Source organism: Girardinichthys multiradiatus, chromosome 1, assembly GCF_021462225.1.
Source record: "Girardinichthys multiradiatus isolate DD_20200921_A chromosome 1, DD_fGirMul_XY1, whole genome shotgun sequence".
NCBI lineage: Eukaryota > Metazoa > Chordata > Actinopteri > Cyprinodontiformes > Goodeidae > Girardinichthys > Girardinichthys multiradiatus.
The window spans coordinates 34,754,798-34,772,732 of NC_061794.1; the positions used below are offsets into that span (position 1 = coordinate 34,754,798).

Genomic DNA, 17,935 nt, shown 5'->3' on the forward strand with positions numbered 1-17,935 from the left:
AAAATTCAACTGCAGGAATGGTGAAAAGGGCCAGAGAGCAGGCTCACATGAGACCTATTTTAAAGTTCCTTCATTGGCTACCTGAGCATTTCAGAACTGATTTTAAGATCTTTGTCCAACTTATTTATTGGATTTGCTTTTTATCTTACAGGCCCTCAGATCACTAAAGCCTTGTGAAAAGGGTATACTGTTTACTAAGTGGAAACTAAATTTATTTAAATTTACTTGCCATTATTTTGTGTTTTAATCACAATATTTTATCATTGTTTTGATCTTTAACATTTATTTGTAATTTTTACTTTTACTAGTTATGGTTTATGTTTTAGAAATGTATTGTCTTCATACAATTTCCTATACATTTCATGTGTTTACTTAAGGCAAAATTGTGTTTCCTCATCCATTATAACTGATTAAAATGTCCAATAATTTATTTATTTTTGATATTTACTCTGTTGGATAAATAGGAAAGACTGCGGATGGATAAGAGGTTTAATAATGCCTGGTCAATCATCACTAATTTATCATTTTTCAATTTCTCCAGCACAAGACCGTTGAGGCCTAAAATTAACCAATTAATTTCCTCCAGAGAAAAAAAAATACATAGCCGCCCAACGTGGGGCTCGAACCCACGACCCTGAGATTAAGAGTCTCATGCTCTACCGACTGAGCTAGCCGGGCGATGCAGAACAGATCGGCAGCCGCCATTTTTCTTCTTCTACCGCCGATGAGTGTGCAGAAGATCTCTATGCAACACTGCCATCTACTGCTTAAAAGCAACGTCTCCGAGTGAAGTAGCATTTAAATCAGAAAATAAACTGTGAAATATGTACCTAGTGTTCGGCTGTAAAACTAACTCCAACATAAAGCACAAAGGACAAAGTAAAAAACCTATACTTTTTGGAGAAATAGCCACTCCTTGTTACAAAAAAACAAATCAACGGTTGCTTAATATGACTGAGGGCAGTTATGGTGTTTTTTGCTAATCTTTAAGCCGTCATCTTACATTGACAGCTTTGGACACCAGTGAGTTTAAAAATAAACCATTTAATTTGAGTAAACAGTTTTGTTTTAATAAGTATTAACCTATTTGAATGGAAAATAAACCTGGCTCAGAATTATTAATGGACGTACCTTCCAGGCAACAGCGACGCAATGCAGACAAAGGTGCAACTTCCGGTTACTGAAATAAACGAAGAAAGAAACTGAGTGCCTAAAAGATTTAGCTACTGAGACTCAGCGTCAATATATGTTACGGGATTGTGCTAGACTAACAGAACGTAATCAGTAATTGTGAAATAGAAAGAAGAAAAAAAAAATGTTTGCATTTATAACTAAAATCTGGAAAAAAATACAATGTCAGCTCACAACAAAGGCCATCTCAAGCTATAAAGGACAAACCTGTTTAGTCCATATCTCCCCTCCTGACTGTTGTAGGTGACGGTGGGGTGAAAAAACACTATTTGGTCAGATTGGGAAACTCAATTTAGCACATGATCTATCTACTTTGACTAGCTGAGGTCACAGACAAATATGCACAAGGCTAGACATACTTTCTATGTATTGACAAGGAATCAAAATAATGCTATTGCCTGCAATAATTCATAGTAATACATACAGTGAAAGAAAAGAAAGACGAGTGATAAAAATTGGTCAGTTTGGGTTTCAGTAAGAAAAGCCTCTATTTTAAAGGAAAACTGTGTCAAGATAACAAAACACTGCTGCAATCTCAGAATTATTCAACCCAGTCTTCCCTGAACTTTTTGGGTAATTCTCTTGACTTACACATATTTCTAACATACAATGAAAATTTACCAACAGTCAAGGTTTTTGAGGGGCTCCATCCCAACTTCATTGATTGCGTCAGGTGTGCTTGATACAACAGATTTAAAAATGTGTGTTCCTATGAATAATTCTATTCATTGAAAGTAGGATTTTGTGTTCAATTTAAATTTTTAGTTTTTAACAGTTTAAACTGTTTTGGTGTGATTCGTCTTTGCAAACACCTGAATAATTTAGAATTTTGCCAATAAACCTACTTTGAATAATTTTAGATACAACCTTATAATAACTAGGGAAATATTACAGATAACATACATAATACATAATTTTACTTAAATATAGGTAATTTATTTAAAATTTCACTATTGTGTCTGGAAAACCAGGATACTTGAAATTGTAAATAGATATGTTTCAAATTGCTCATTAAATAAGTAGTTTATTTACGTACTTTTGCATAGCTACGTTGAGTCTGTTTTGTTTTTGTATGAGTAGAACCGGACATAATTTATCTGCAAATCTAAAAACATTGACTCTGAAAGCTTAAACTGGCGAGTTTTAAGCTGAACCCTACAGCTGTTCGGGGAACAGCCTTTGGGGAACTATACATTTGAAATCGTGGCCGTTGTCAAATACAGTAAAATCTCAAAAACGATCGTCATCTCACTTTCAAAAATACTTGAGCACAGGACGTGTACGTGAGGTACGTGAAGGCATCACGGGGCAGGGTTCTCCTTCTACGTCAACGACGCTGGGCGGTTCATGAATGGGGCTCTGAAGTGGGAGGGCCCGTCATCTGACTTTAGCAGGCAGGAGGAAAAAAGTGGGTGTTGTGCTTTGCTGTGAAGCTCCTTCATGACTGTTTTTAAACAGCTGAGCAACGAGCGGTTGTCTGTGTTTGCGGATTGTAGCGGAGGGATCTTCACCCAACAGGGCCAGCATCCTTTGGCTGAGACGTACAGGTCAGCGGCCACAAGCAGCAGCGGAACCAGAGGGAGGCTGAGTCGTGTCGTTGAGCCATGGGGTTCCGCAAGAAGAACAAGAGTCCGCCGGTTCTGAGCCACGAGTTTGTTATCCAGAATCACGCCGACATGGTTTCCTGTTTGGCCATGATCATCCTCCTCGGCCTAATGTTTGAGGTACTCGGTGTGTGAGTGGAGCTGATGGCCGCTGCTAGCTGTCGTTAGCTCGCATGACAGCGGGACCCCAGAGGCAGCGGGCGGGCAGCAGCAGCAGCAGCAGGGCGCTAGCGTGTCTCCTTTCCTTCTCATGTGTCTCTGATGGCCAAAGATGTGCAGGAGGCCCGCTGGCACTCTCTGCTGATTCACCGCCTTCCTCTGTAGCTAACCAATGTCAGCAAGTTGATCAGGCTGAATGTGTCTGCAGGCTGCAATTGAAGCTGACGAGTACTTCGCCACGGTTGAATGAAACAAAATAGTTTTTCTTTCTCTAACTTGTCCCCACCCCAGACCCAGCCTTTAGACTTCCAAGATCCATGTTTAATCAAGCTATTCTTATGATAAATGACATTTTTGCTTTCTGATATAAAAGCCATACACACACACACACACTCATCCCACAATATAATTGAAGCAGGAGTGATGTACTTGCTCACTTTTTGATGGGAACCCCTGGGACCACCTCCAGGCAGCTCCTGGATCTCTCTAGGTCCCAATTAGGAGAATCTGTGAATTCAGTCTTTTGCAGAGTTGCTTAAATCACATGGATGAAGTGACTTAGTTATTCACTGCTAAATGAGTAGGCAGGTATGCCTTGGCAGTTTCACTGTGTACACCTGGTTGAGATTAATGTTGGGTACATGGCACAGAGGATTATCTTGGACCCCTTGATATCTTCTTTGTTTTTTAGTATTTTTGTATTTTTAGTATAAGTCTTTTGCCTTTTTTTGGGGGGGGGGGTTGGTTATCTTGAAAAATGAGACTTTCACCATCACTAAAACTGTTATTTAAGCAGATAAGAATTCAGAATATTAAGGTACATATGTGTGGGGAGGTCTAAAAAATAAAATAATATTTGAGGAAAATATGTTGATACATGTCAGTCTTCAAAAGAGTATTTGTATCCAATGAACCCAGGTGGAGCACAGAGGCAAGGTACCACTAGGGTTCAAAACATTTCATTATGATAAATTTTGATTTATTTTTTTCACTCCAGGTCACGGCAAAGTTTGCCATCATGTTCATCACAGTCCAGTACAATGTAACTCAAGTTCCTGGTAAGCTCAAATTCTATTCACCAGTTATGCTTATTCCTGTTTCTTAATCTTACTTTAATCCTTATATCTTTAGGTTATTTGTTATGTTCTCTCTGCAGATGAGAAAAGCGAGCCAGTTAACCTTTACCAGTATGGCCCTAAAGATGTGGCCACAGTGTTTTTCTACTTGCTCATAGCGGTCATCCTTCACGCATTGATTCAAGAATATATTCTCGATGTGAGTTCAGCTGTATGTCCTTTTTCTTACTAATCGTATCTTAAAAAATGTATGCCTAAGGAAGATGCTTTCTATCTTTATAGGTACTCTCTTGTGCACATGTTTTAAATAAGTGATAAGGAATGTGGAAAGCTATGTTCACCTAAAAACAGTATTTTGTCTTTCTTTTTCCAAAATGATCAAAGCATTGCAGCAATGCTTCATTTTAAAGCGGCTGTTTGTAAATGGTCAACCTTATGCCTCCTTCTGTTAATGAGTTAATGCAAAGTGACAGAGAGGGTGCTCATTCTTTTACTGAATTATCCCACTAGGATGGTTTTACATTAAACGATACAATAGTAAAAATAAAAATGAATCACATTCTACACCATACTTTTTGAAAAACCTTCAGAATACTGTTTTTAAGTTCACACGATAGTAATCCAATTCTGTTTAAAAAGATCCCTTTTCAAGGAAGGCTCAATTCATGAACTAAGCACTGGGATTTTTCTATTTACACGCGCCTTCAATCATGCACATGCCTCGTTTCCAAGCAGAAACATGCAACCCTTAAGCTTTGATGCAGAGACTAAACATGCAATAGCATGTTTCAAAAAGAGACTGCAATGAGATTTTTTTGTTATTTTTTCCTATTATTGACATTGAACTATGATCTAGCATTTAAAGAGTATGTCTGCAACGTCACTTTATGCTAGTGTTTTTGTTTGCTGCTCTTGTCCTGAAAAGAAGCTCATTCAACTGAAATAAATGTCCTCTTATTCCCAGACTGTATAACCTGCTGTAGAAAAGGTTCAGGATAATCTCATTTTTATATTTTTTTATGAAGGAACCATGCTTGTGGCTACCTTAGAATAATGCAAGTTCAAGTGAATCTGCTCCATTTGAAACAGCTGAAACTCAAAACCTTGCTATTATTGTTATCTTTTTAATTTTACTTTTTAAGAAAGCTGTGTGTTTATTTGCAACCCAGTAAGATAGATGTTGCTACACTAATTCACTGAATTGTGGTTGCTCCTATTGGTGATCAACTCTGCCAGGAGCAGATCTTTATCATTTTTTATGTCTCTGTAAAATATTTTATAGTGTATTTGGTAAGTTTGAGTTGTTTTAGTTAATGGAAATTTTGCTTTTAATCGGACTACCTACGATAGCTGTTAGTTTGATGTGTTCATTAGAAATTCTCTTAAAGCACTGATCACTAATTCCTGTCTTTTGCTGGTTAGATACTGACCGCTCATAACTACTGCCCACTGCCCCATAATGATCTGCATTCTGTGTAATTGTGTTCACCTTGTGTGTTTATTCTCCATTTCAGAAAATTAACCGGAGGTTGCATCTGTCGAAAACCAAACACAGCAAGTTTAATGAGTCTGGCCAGCTGGCAGCGTTCTACCTGTTCTCCTTTATCTGGGGCTGCAGCATCCTAACAGCGGTACGAGGCTCAGGACTCACAAACATTACTGTTCCACACTGTACTAGGCTTTATCCTGATGGGATTTCTCCTTTGACAGGAGGAGTTTGCAACAAATCCCACTTTCTTATGGGAGGGGTACCCACACACTAACATGGTGTAAGTAGAGATGCCTTGGAGTGCTGCAAATTATAGGATCACATTGTGCAATGATGTTAAAGCGTTATCTGCAAATTTAAAGCAATTTGTTTAATTTCTCAGATGACAAAGCACAGTTTAAAAATGCTTTTATTCAGAGTTTTTGCTTTTTTTAAAAAACTGCATTGTTTTTTTTATGCCACTTTCAAAGTTAGCATTTTCTCATAGATCAGCTTCGGGTTAGTCTCTAAGCTTGTCTCTGTTTCTCACTATATTTTAGTTAATAGTAGTAAAAATCATGGAGATGCATACAATAAAACTAATATTATGTGGGTCTCTTGTTACCTGTCCAACCTGTCCTCTCATTAGTTTTCAGGTCAAATTCTTCTACATTTGCCAAATTGCCTATTGGCTCCATGCACTTCCTGAACTGTACTTTCAAAAAGTACGAAAGGTATGGGTGGTCTTAAAGTAAATTCTGTGTTTATTTTGAGATTTTGGTTTTTTCCCTTTTTTACAGCAACTGCAGTATTGTGTCATTACATGAAAATAAATGGGGCCTTCTGAAGAATACAGTGATATTAAGTTTAATTTGGTCTTTTACTATTTTATTGTCACTTTTAATCACATAATGCATCAGTGTACGTTAGGGCCAAGTAAATGTCATGATTTAATTTGCAGGGTTTCTCTTTAAATCCAGTGTTTTAATTATTAGGGTCAAATGTATTTTATCTTATCGGTATGGCTCTAAAGTCTGTGAACCCAATTATACAAGAGGGGAAAAACTAAAATTTAAATACCCATAATTAGGATAGGTTTTAAGTTGAAATCAGATTCTTATGTTGGGAAAGGTTATACGGCAATCGAGTTTAAATCTATAATTTTCACATCTTGCCACACTACAGTGACAGAGCTCAGTGGTTTTGTTAGAATGTATGTAATAAAACTTCATAATTTTAAAGCGGAAGGACAATTATGCATTGTGTTTTTTCAAAAAATAATAATATAAAAAGTGTGGCATTTATTTGTTTTCAGCCTCCTATACTGTTGGATCTCTAAATAAAGTTCATTGCAAACCACTGCCTTCAGAAGCCATCAGATTAACAGAGTCCAATAGTGTTCAATTCAAATATAACTGTTCAGTGAAGACCTGTTTATGTGAGAGTGGCATGAAGCCCTTGTTGAAGTAAAGCTATAAGAATTCCCATTTGCTGTTTGCCACAAGTCATGTGGTGGGCAGTACACACAGCAAAGAAGTGGAAGAAGGTGCTCTGGTCAGATGAGACCAAAACTGAATGTCTGTCCTACAGCATTGCCACGATGAAACATGGTGATGGCAGCACCATGCCATGGGATGCTTCTTCTTTAGCAGGACAGGGAAGCTGGTTAGAGTTGATGGGAAGATGGATGGAACTAAATACAGGGGAATCCTGAAAGAAAAGCTGCAAGAAGTGAAATACTTTAGAGTGGGGCAGAGGTTCACCTTCCAGTAGACAGCGATCCTAAATATACAGACAGATCTACAGTGAAATGGTTTGGATCAAAGTAGACTCATGTTTCACCCAGTAATTCTATCAGAGTCCAGAACCAAATCCAATCTGGAATCTGTGGCTGGATATAAAAATCGATGTTTACAGATTCTTACCATCTAGGCTTTCTGAGCTTGAACCAATTTGCAAAAAAGCATGGGCAAGCCTTTCAGGTGGTTCTACAAAGTATTGACTCAGATGGTGGCGGCTGGGGTGCTGACTGCAAATGCATGGCACTCCATATAGACCTTTTTACATTAGGAAAAATGTTTAAAACAATGAGATGTTCAATACATTTGGGAAAATTGTATCACATGAAGTTTACTGATGCTCATTAGCTTTTGGTTTTATAAAATTATTTGCAGTTGTTGACCATAAGTTACTGCATAACTTCAGATTTCGGAATTTCTCCATTGACAATCTTGTGTAATAAAGAAACAGAGCTGAAATGGTTTTGTTTGAAGGCATGGGCTTGTATTCCTCAAACCAATGTGCAGGACTGATTGAAAATAGATTATATTGTTCAGATGTAGATATCGCAGCCATAAAGCTGAACACACTTTTTCCACTTATTGAAATAAGATACTTAATCATTTAGCTAAAAAAACACAAACCGAAATTTGTCTTATTTGCTCAACCTGGCTGTATTTGCCTACCTTCATGCTCATGTTAATTTTATGCCATTTCTCTCCCTTAAACTAAAAGTAGCTGCTTATCTGTTTTATTTCCACAGGAAGACATCCCCCGCCAGCTTTATTACATTTGCCTTTATGTTGTCCACATCACTGGTGCCTATATCTTAAAGTAAGTAAGATGGATCATTTGCCTTAAACAGATTTTTACAAGAATAATATCTCACTTTTATTATTCCTGGTTTAAACTATGACTGATTTCCAAGCAGTTTCCAGAGAGATGGTTTGAACTTTTTAGGGTCATTAAATCATTAACATCAGGGCATTAAATTTCCTGACACCCTGACTGACACTGATTTGCTACACAGTAAATAACTGCTTATGAAGTTAGCTTTTGTCTCATAATAGCTGCTCAGTTACTGTAGCACCTCCCTGACTTTTCTCTCTTCTCCTTACATGCACCCATATTATGTTCTTGATCATTTTTAAAGTCAGGCCAGCCACCTATTCCTGGCCTATAGAATTCAACACTGTAAGCTTTCTGAAAGCTTTGCGACCTACTGTTTCAATCTTCGGAGTCTCTACTCTTTGCTCATCTTCTTTCCTTCAACACCATTGATCTCAGATGGAGATATACTGTCGTGCCCACAGGTTTATTCTGTAGTTACTGCTTATAGAAGGTGATGCATTAGATTCCTCTACTCTAGTTGACAGGCTGTCCGTCCGTCCGTCCATTTGTCTGTCCATCCATCTGTTTCCCAATTCTTCCTTTTACTGATTTGCCTTCCCATTTAACAAACCATCTATTCATCCGTCCAATTAAACGTCCATTTGTTCTTCCATATGTCCATGTATCTATTCAGTCGTCAACTTGTTATCCATCCATGTTTATGTCCATCTACCCCTCCATGTATCATTCATCTGTCCATCCATCATCGGATTTTTCTATGTCTTGGTCTATCCATCTGTTTTGCTGTCCACCCATCAATCTTTCCTTCAGTGTCTCCATCCATCCATTTGTCCTTCCCACATTTCCGTTCATCTATTCTATCATTGATTGGGCCATCCATCCATTATCCGTCCCTCCGTCCTCAGGTTTTTACAGATTCTTTCTTTAAAACTAGCCTTCAATAAAAGTATCTGTGGTAAATTCTTATTGAACTTTTGCATCTATATCTTGAGAATGGATCAGAAATGGACAGAGAAATTTATGTCCAGAAAGTATGGAACTTGGTCATGACTTGGTCATGTGTATGAACCCTGAGAGTAGAGTTTTCCATCTTCAGCTGATTCCACACTGCCGTCCATGTTTGTTGTCTGCCCATTTAGCCTCCACCGACTCGGCCTCGTGCTTCTGGTCCCTCACTACCTGGTCGAACTTTTGTTCCACGCTTCACGCCTCTTCTACTTCAGTGACGAGAACAAGCAAAAAGGGTACTGGCTTTGTTCTCATTCTTTTTTTTGCCAAGGGCTAGTGGTGCTCTGCTAGGCTGAGTTATTTAAGGGTACCACTTTTTTTTTTACTTCCAGCTTCACTTTGTGGGCGCTGCTTTTCGTTATTGCCCGCCTCCTCACCCTCACGCTCTCAGTGCTGACATTTGGTTTTGGCCTGCCCCGTACGGAAAATCAGGGTTTTTCCTTGGGAAACGGCAACTTTAATGTCCTCACCATAAGGTAAGCTCAAGAAATGGCTCTCAATGCTTCAGTGGATACTCAACAAACTTCCAGATGGGAGGAAACTAAAGCTCAGTAAAATGTGTCCTACTCTCTCAGGATGACCTGTCTAGCAGCCATCTGTCTGACGCAGGCTTGGATGATGTGGAAGTTCATTAATTTCCAGTTAAAAAAATGGAGAGAGCACAGCCAGAACCAAGCTTCAAAGAAGAAGACTGTGAGCCCGAAGAGCAAGCCTCATAAAAGAGAAACTACAAGGGGTAGGTCTGCACAGATGCAATGTTTTATGCTTTCTGTAGTTCAGCATTCCTTTTAGAAATGGCTATAATTACTAATTCCTCACTCAAATTGTCCTGCTAGGAGGAGCTGCCAATGGGGTGGTCAAGTCTGAGGATAAAATGTCACCACGAGCAAGAAAATCCAAAGCTTCCTAAAGCTGGACGAGTGAGAAAATAATTTCTGACAATATGACACTACAGGTGGTTTGGGGCTGCAGGAGTTTTTTCATAGTTCTAATAACAGTTTCAGGTGGATTCCTTTATTTGTTTGCCTTTGCGCTGTAGGAACCGTGACCTGTTTGCAGTTATGAGAGCTGTCTTTATTGGGTGTTTTTAAGATCCTGCATCAGAATATGAGCTTTCTTTGTGCGATAGAAACCCCTGAGCCGCATGCAGGGATGTGAGTGGCCCAGTTACAAATGGATTGGTGGAGCAAGATGGTCACTTGGCCATTGTCTCTCAGATTTTAAGAACACATTCAGACTGTACACTACAGCTTAATGTGTTTATGGAAAAGATTTAATAACATTCATCAAAATGAAACAAAACACAGAAGTGAAGACCATGCCTACCTGAGTCTATAAAAGGATTGTTTGCACAATTCTTACAGAAAATGTAAATTTAGAAAATTAAAATCCAAATACTCAAAGTATTAAAAGAGTAACAAGGGGTCAAATTTATTTTTAAAGTAGCTCCTTTTAGAGGGAACTCACAGTGGACTGTTGAATCTCATTTCCTAGGGTTGTCCCAACCCCTAACCCTATCTGTTGGCACCTAAGTCAGGTAGGGGTAAAATATCACAGAGAGAGAGGACATTCTGTCAAAAAAAAGTGCTATTCTATCAGTTCTGTCTTTACATTGTTTATTTTCCACATTTGTTGTGTAAACAGTTATCAATCCTGCAGCATACATTATTTTTATGTTAAAGAAGAACTAAGCTTATCAATTGTTCGCTAATGAGAAAATAATCTACTTTAATTTATTTTAAAGATTTAGCTTTTCAATGATTTATTGTTAATATAACAAAACTATTTAGCATAAATAACTGTTTATTGTTAACAGACTTTAAGGATACCAATCTTTTAAAACAAAAAATAGCACTTTATAAAATTATACAATTATGTAATTACTGAGTCTAATATTTATCAGTCACTAAATGTTTTTATCGGTCTGGTGTGACGGCGACCTACGTTCCCAGGGAATGTTTGATATCTTTAACTTTAAAAGACTAGAGTTTTGATATAGTCGAGGAAACTATTTATTCAACCTGTTAAGTTTTATGAGTTCTTAGATCCTTATCTGATTTTTGACTAACTCTCAAATACAACCATATGAAGTTGGGTTGTATTCGTAAATAAAACCAGAATACAATGATTTGCAAATGCTGCATGCAATTGAATGCAAGATAGTTACTGTTCAAACTGATAAGTGAGTGAACCTCATAGCATCCTTGCTTGTGAATGACTTTTATACTTAATCATGACACTCACCTGTTTCCAGTTAACTTGTTCACCTGTGGAATGTCTCAAACTGGTGTTTTTTGAGCATTCCTCAACTTTCCCAGTCTTTTGTTGTTCCTGTCTCAGCTTTTTTGGAACATGCTGCAAGTATCAAATTTAAAATGAGTAAAGATGTGCTAAAAAACAATAGCTTATCAGTTAGAACATTAAATATTTTGTCTTTGTAGTAAATTCATTTGAACAGGGTTTGAAAATCATTGTATTTTTTATTTTTTTTTATGTTTTACACAAAGTCCAAACTTCATTGTAATTAGGCTTGTACTAGGGACAAGAGGGGAGAAGAAAAAATGGGGTTCAGTTCTGTCTCACTGGAAATCTGTCAACCTTTACTTTGACAGTGGCTTTGTGTGCCAGTAACATGGGGGTACAAAACCTTTGTAGTACATGTCAATTGTCCCAAATAGGTACATATGATTCAGGCAAAGAAATCTCTCTTCAGTATGGAGGGGACAATAAGCTGGCAGAGCTTGCAAACTGGAATGTCCAAAACAATCTGACTAGTCAAGTATGTTGTTCTCATAATTGTGACATGTCTTTTTAAAGTTTTGAACTCTGATTATGTGTCCTTAGCTTGCCAAGCAGAAAAGTGTCTTTTCCTCTCGAAGGTCCCACTCATGTCAGTGACATAAAATCAGTCACTTAATGACGCCATACCGTTTACGTTTCAGGCAACTTTACCAAACAGGAGACATGTTTTTCACACAGGGCCTTAGACAAATCCTCTAATTTCCATGACCCATCAAAATAATAGGATCAACAACATATTCAAGCATAAAAACAACCCATCATTGTAATAATAATCTGGCACAATGATTTAGAGAGATGTAGGATTAAGGGCTGAGAATGAAGGGCAAATAAAATAGGATTCAGCCTATGATACAGACAATACGTCAGTTCAAACCCGCCTTTGTTGGTTTTAAATCTTCTCAAAGGTTCTCCGGCAGAAGACTTAATCGCACCTAAAAAAAAAAAAAAAAAAAAAGCTGGGTTTTCCCAAAACTTCAAAAGTACAAATGGTAAATGGTAATTGGCCTGCACTTGTATAGCACTGTATCAAGTCCCCAGAGATCCCAAAGGGTTTTACACTTTAATCAGTCCTCCACCCTTTCATACACTGACAGTGGCAAGCTGCATTGTAGCCACAGCTGCTGTTTGGCGGACTGACAGAAGTGAGACTACCATACAGTCGGCACCACCGAGCCATCTGACCACCATCAGCAGGCAAGGCGAGTGAAGTGTGTTGCCCAAGGACACAACGACTGAGACGGGTTCAAACTGGCAACCCACCAGTTACCGAACAAACCCCTGCTACTACCGCCACCATTGACATAAAATAAAGAAGGGATTAAATTACCAGCAACTTCTAAAATAGATCTTATTTCCAACTGCGCATAAATTATTTAGCTCAACACACACCTGTTGTTGCGTCTTTATTTTGGTGAATGTTGCAAGCATAACTTACATTGCCACAGTGATCATCTGGAAACTGCTATGCAATCTCAGTGTTTCTCTAGCAGTGTGAACGCAAGCAAAAAAAGTCATAATACCTCTTACGGCTTCACTGTATGGGAAGTTCCAATAACTATAAGCCCCTCAAGAGCTCTTGGAACAGTTTGGTCAAAAAAAACTTTCTTTGTAGTATATAAAAATGGATCTGCTGCTCTGTCCAGGAAAAAGGAAAAGTTTAAGCGCTCTAAGAAACCTTTTATATAAATGCCCATTTGGGGTTAAAAACCCTGTTTCTGAAAATGTTCAGTGTTACTGTGAGCTGTGTTCATTGTTCATTCGGGTTTGCTGCTGAGGGTATGTTGACCGGGCACTGCTGGTTTTGATGCTTTAACAGGATGGATTTAGCTCTTTGAAGTGTCCTTTTTGTGTAAAACAGCGATCACTTATTGGAGTACTTTGAAAACAGAGTATCTCTTCAGTAATTTCACATGGAATCAGTTCATAACTCCTTACAAAGCCAAAACTTGACTTCAGGGGAATATAAATTGTTCAGTGTACAGGTTAACAGCACAGGGTGTCATTTTAAGTTTTAGCCTCGTTGTTAGGCATTCTGCTGTTTTTCAGGAAACGATGCTAAATGAAATACCAGAGACAAATATTTGAACAGCAAGAGCTGTGCTGAACTCTGAGAACATTTACTGCCATTATCTGACAGCCTCCGCCGTTGAAGTCCGAAATGTTTCAGGATTGAGGCAGTTTAATATTTCTATCACAACTCTGGTATTCAAACCTGGATTGGGGGCTTGTCCGGGATGGGAGACTCACCAAGAGTAAGCTGTAATCTAACTTGTGATCCTGTACTGTTTGTATACAGTTATATCTTTATATAGGCATGATGGAAATCCCGTTTGCTGAGGATGCATTTTGGTCTTTTCTATGGCAATGCATGATGGTTGGAGGCTAACGGCTTTTACGGCTAGGTCCAACTTGTGCGTTGAGTTTGCATCTCTTACACACTACTACACACACAAGCATTAAGTGGCCTTTTTTAACTACTGCTGCAAGATATTTCAGTTATTATTTTTGTCATAAACAGCAGATTATTATTTCATATGCTTTTAAAAGCTATAACCAGCAAACACAGTGATACATAGCAACTGCATTTACTCAGTCCTAACAAAACAATCTTTCTTCAAGTGTCCTTACAATGCTGAGGGTTTTAAATCATTCCTTCTGTTTGTGTTCTGTTTGCATTTTTGGAACCCTTTGCTATCAGGGGACCAAGCTATTTGCCGCTCACACCATAACTAACGTCCCATGGTTCAATGGGAGGTGTGTTTGTGAGGGACTGTTTTTTTTTGTGAGCGTGTGAACTTGTTCTTGTGCGTGTATAGTGTTGTTTAGCACGTAAATTATAAATAGGGATGATGGTTTATTGCTCGTCTTGTTTAGAAAAAAAAAAGATGCCTGTGTGCGGAGCATGGAAAAGTGACAACCTGTTCAATGACTCCTGCGTGTTGTTGGTTTTTTTTTCACCGCCTGTATGACTGTTGTTATCTTTTATCCTTTATGGTAGGACCTGCCTAAGGTTCCTAAATGCTTCTGTGTGTAAAAACACTGAATTGTAGATAGTTGTTTGTTTTTTTCAGTTGGTGTGATACTAAACGCTTCTGTGTTTAATGTCTCTGCACTGCCACTTGGGGCAGGCTCTTGTCTCCCTGCCTCACCTTTTCAATGATCCTGGCATTGCTTATGCACTCTTTACAATGATGGATAAAGTTTCTAAAATGGAACCGCTGTGCACGAGATGTCCCTTCCCAAAAGAGTCTGTGCTACCTGTGTGCTGCCAGTAATATAACAGACTAGGGACTGTTATATGAGGTTGATATGAGATCAATTGGTTATGATAACCTTGACAAAAAATTCAAAACAAATCAACACACAAATTCAACACAAAAATGTTAAACATGCTCTAAATGTTTTTATTTAAAAAATAAAAGCAACAATTATTCCTTCTACTGCTCAAGTAATGTCATGTTATAGTTATTATTAGTGATGTCCCAATCTGATACGAGTTACCTGTTCATAGTACCCAATGATGGAGTTTTCATTATGGAGTCCCTGATAAAACATACATCCTGATATCTATTGTTGATCTACTATCTGCAGTTACACACTGTGCATTTTGCATGGCCAATTTTGAAAACAATGGCCTATTGTCTTTCACAAGGCTTGCAGAACTATGCTAGTTTGCATGCAGTTATTTGTCAATTTAATCTTGGATTTCTGTTGAGCTTTGAAGCCTTTTTGACCCTTTTACAATGGCGTTTGCAGTGAGACAGAAATGCGGCAGCAGCTCCCTGTCATATGACTTGCTCTGCCTGCTCCATTTTGGTTGATTTAGCACAGCTCAGACACTAGGCATTGCATTTTACTACTTCAAAACCAAAAGGGCCAAGTCTCTGAAACAGAACAAGTTTTGTCTTCAAACAATTAGGTGGAACTGCATTAAAATGTTGAGGGAAATAATTTCAAAACGGAGAGTCAAGATGCAAGTAGCTTAGCTAACTACGCCAGATCAAAACAGTGCGTCAGTAGGAGGAAGAAGTGAGTAAATTGAAGATTGTGTTATTTGTTGAGGTTTTTTGTTTAAAGGAAAATCATTTATTTACAGTCAAGTGAAATATTAATCATATAGTGAAATTCAAATAAAAGTCTATTTTAAAATGCACAGAAACAGATTTATTGTAATTTTAAACAGCGTCTATTGGCTATTTTCTTAACTTGTCCCGTCTTCCCACATGACTAAAATTAGATCTGATTGGATCTTGTTTCCCTACAGTATTTTAGAATGTGATTAAACAATTTTTGTCAACAAAATTACCAGCGATCAGGACATCCCTAATTATTAGTGATATTATTGTCTTAAGTGCTTTTTGCACAGAATATCACACCTTTAACAAGGAGAGTATAAAAAGCTGTTTAATTGGTCAGGCCATCTGCTCAAGTAGCAAGCCAGCTGTAGTTTCTCCATCCTTACCTGGAAATATTTTTCATCACAAAAAACCACAAACAACTGAGGAAACTGGACAGCACTAGGTGGGGCGGGGGATACAATATGTTGTGCTGGAACAACCACTGAAAACTCCAGTGACTCCAGACTTTCCTTTGGCATCTTAATGGAAGGACTTTAAATTAGAGCAACGGTATAACATGTTTTGAAAGCTTGACTTTTTAAAATCTTGGTATAGTTAGATAACTAAAAAATGACATACGAGGAAGGAGATTAGGGTGCAAGTTTTAGCAATTTGGGATTTTGATTGCCTTTCAGAGCAATTTATGTGGTATTTGTATGGCATTGTCAAAGGAGAAAAGGAAGAGCAGTGGAGTAATGTACCAGCCTCTTATTAAACTGTTTCAGAAGCAAAATATATATATCTAAAAAAATATACTCTGTACTAATTTAATTATGTGTCAGATTTTTAAACTATTTTTATAACGGGGAGAAAACTCTTCAAATTGACTGTTGTTCAGTATACATGTGAATATTTGTTTTGCATCCATGCTATGAGTTGTTTTGATTTTATTTTTTTTTTTAAATAGTAGAATGAAGCTTGCTGAGTTACGTGTACACACATTGTGGTATGTGTGTAAACCTTATCTAACCTATTGGTTTATGTAAAATCATGGCCTTACTAGTGCAAGTTGTACTCTGTTGTATCACACTAAGCTGCAGATGTACATTGCAGCTTTCACAGCTACACAATTTTTATAGTCCCAATGATGCTTAGAGATTTTTATTGTTTGTTTGAAGCAGGAATTCAGTATGTGGATTTTTCCATGTGAAAAATGTAAAATTGCCTTCACACTTTGACACAAAACATCAAGTTTAATCTAACAATGATCCTCCTGTATTTTGTTTTCCTTTTTGCATTGTATGCATTATGCACCATAACACTGCTCACTTTATTTAGTGAAACATTAATTTTACTGCATTTTTATCAGTGTTTAAAAACTAAAAGAGAAAATAAATGTATGAGGAGCCTCTAGGTGGCAACAGTTCTTAAGTATTGGATATTAAAAAAGAGCACTTGCATTAAAGAGGCACGTTTATTGTATTTTCTAAACCGTATTTAAATGTCCCTGGTTTTATTTTGCAGCATCTTTATAATTCTTTGTATACTTTCCTTTAAACTATGTCACTTCTGATCTTCTTTGAAAGTATATATATAGATAGATAAAAATATATATTTATGCAAATTGTTGCTCGTTTGTTCATTTTACTTTGTCACTTTTTTATTTTGTGTTTTGAATAAAGCTTTTGTTCATTATCCAAAACTTGAACATATGTTTTTAACATGATTTTGTCAGAACTCTTCACCGGTCTCCATGGAAACTTGATCGGAAAACACGTAAAGACCCTGCCACCAAGTAGATACTTTTGATTCATTTGCTGTGACGCCTTCTGTTATTTACAGGTGCATCTTGATAAACTAAAAAATCTTTGGAAAGTTCATATATCTTCCTTTGCTCAATACAAAAAATGAAACCCATATTTGTTACACAGATTGATACATTTTAAGTGTTTATTTCTGTTAATGTTTATGATTATGGCTTACAGCTAATGAAAACCTTAATTAAACCATTAATTTTTACTGAAAACTTGAATATTGCATAAGCCCATTTAAAACAAGATTTTTTTCATGCTAAAATGTCAGCCTGGTAAAAGGTTTGCCCATGTACTGTAGTGTATGCATGTATTCAGTGCTTGGTTGTGGCTCCTTTGCATGACTCATTGCTTCAATGTGGTGCAACATGGATGTGATCACTCATTTGCTCTGCTGAGATGCTCAGGAAGCCCGGGTTGCTTTGAAAGGGGCCATCAGCTCATCTGCATTTTTGGGACGGTTTCCCTCATCTTCATTTAAAAAAATACTTCTTAGATTATATGTGGGGTTTAGACCGGGTGAGTTTACTTGGCAACCAACCGCAGATATAGAGTGCTCTTCAAACTAGGACTAGGTGTTTGTACTTTTGTCAGCATAGGTGGGGGCCAAGTCCTGCTGGAAAATGAA

At 37.6% G+C, this 17,935-nt stretch overlaps 1 protein-coding gene and 1 non-coding gene across 2 annotated transcripts; one reads left to right on the forward strand and one right to left on the reverse strand.

The window, feature by feature from the left end:
- Positions 1-605: 605 nt before the first annotated feature.
- On the reverse strand, positions 606-678 carry trnak-cuu. Its single transcript has one exon. It is a non-coding gene; the product is annotated as a tRNA-Lys (tRNA).
- Positions 679-2,246: 1,568 nt separating this feature from the next.
- zgc:113278 (Translocating chain-associated membrane protein 1-like 1-like) lies at positions 2,247-17,204 on the forward strand. Its single transcript, XM_047369592.1, has 11 exons — positions 2,247-2,915; positions 3,952-4,012; positions 4,111-4,229; positions 5,545-5,661; positions 5,741-5,799; positions 6,148-6,232; positions 8,041-8,111; positions 9,269-9,373; positions 9,470-9,613; positions 9,713-9,873; positions 9,974-17,204. Exons 1-11 carry the CDS (start codon positions 2,796-2,798, stop codon positions 10,045-10,047), a joined length of 1,116 nt encoding a protein of 371 aa, XP_047225548.1. The 5' UTR covers positions 2,247-2,795; the 3' UTR covers positions 10,048-17,204.
- Positions 17,205-17,935: the final 731 nt, after the last annotated feature.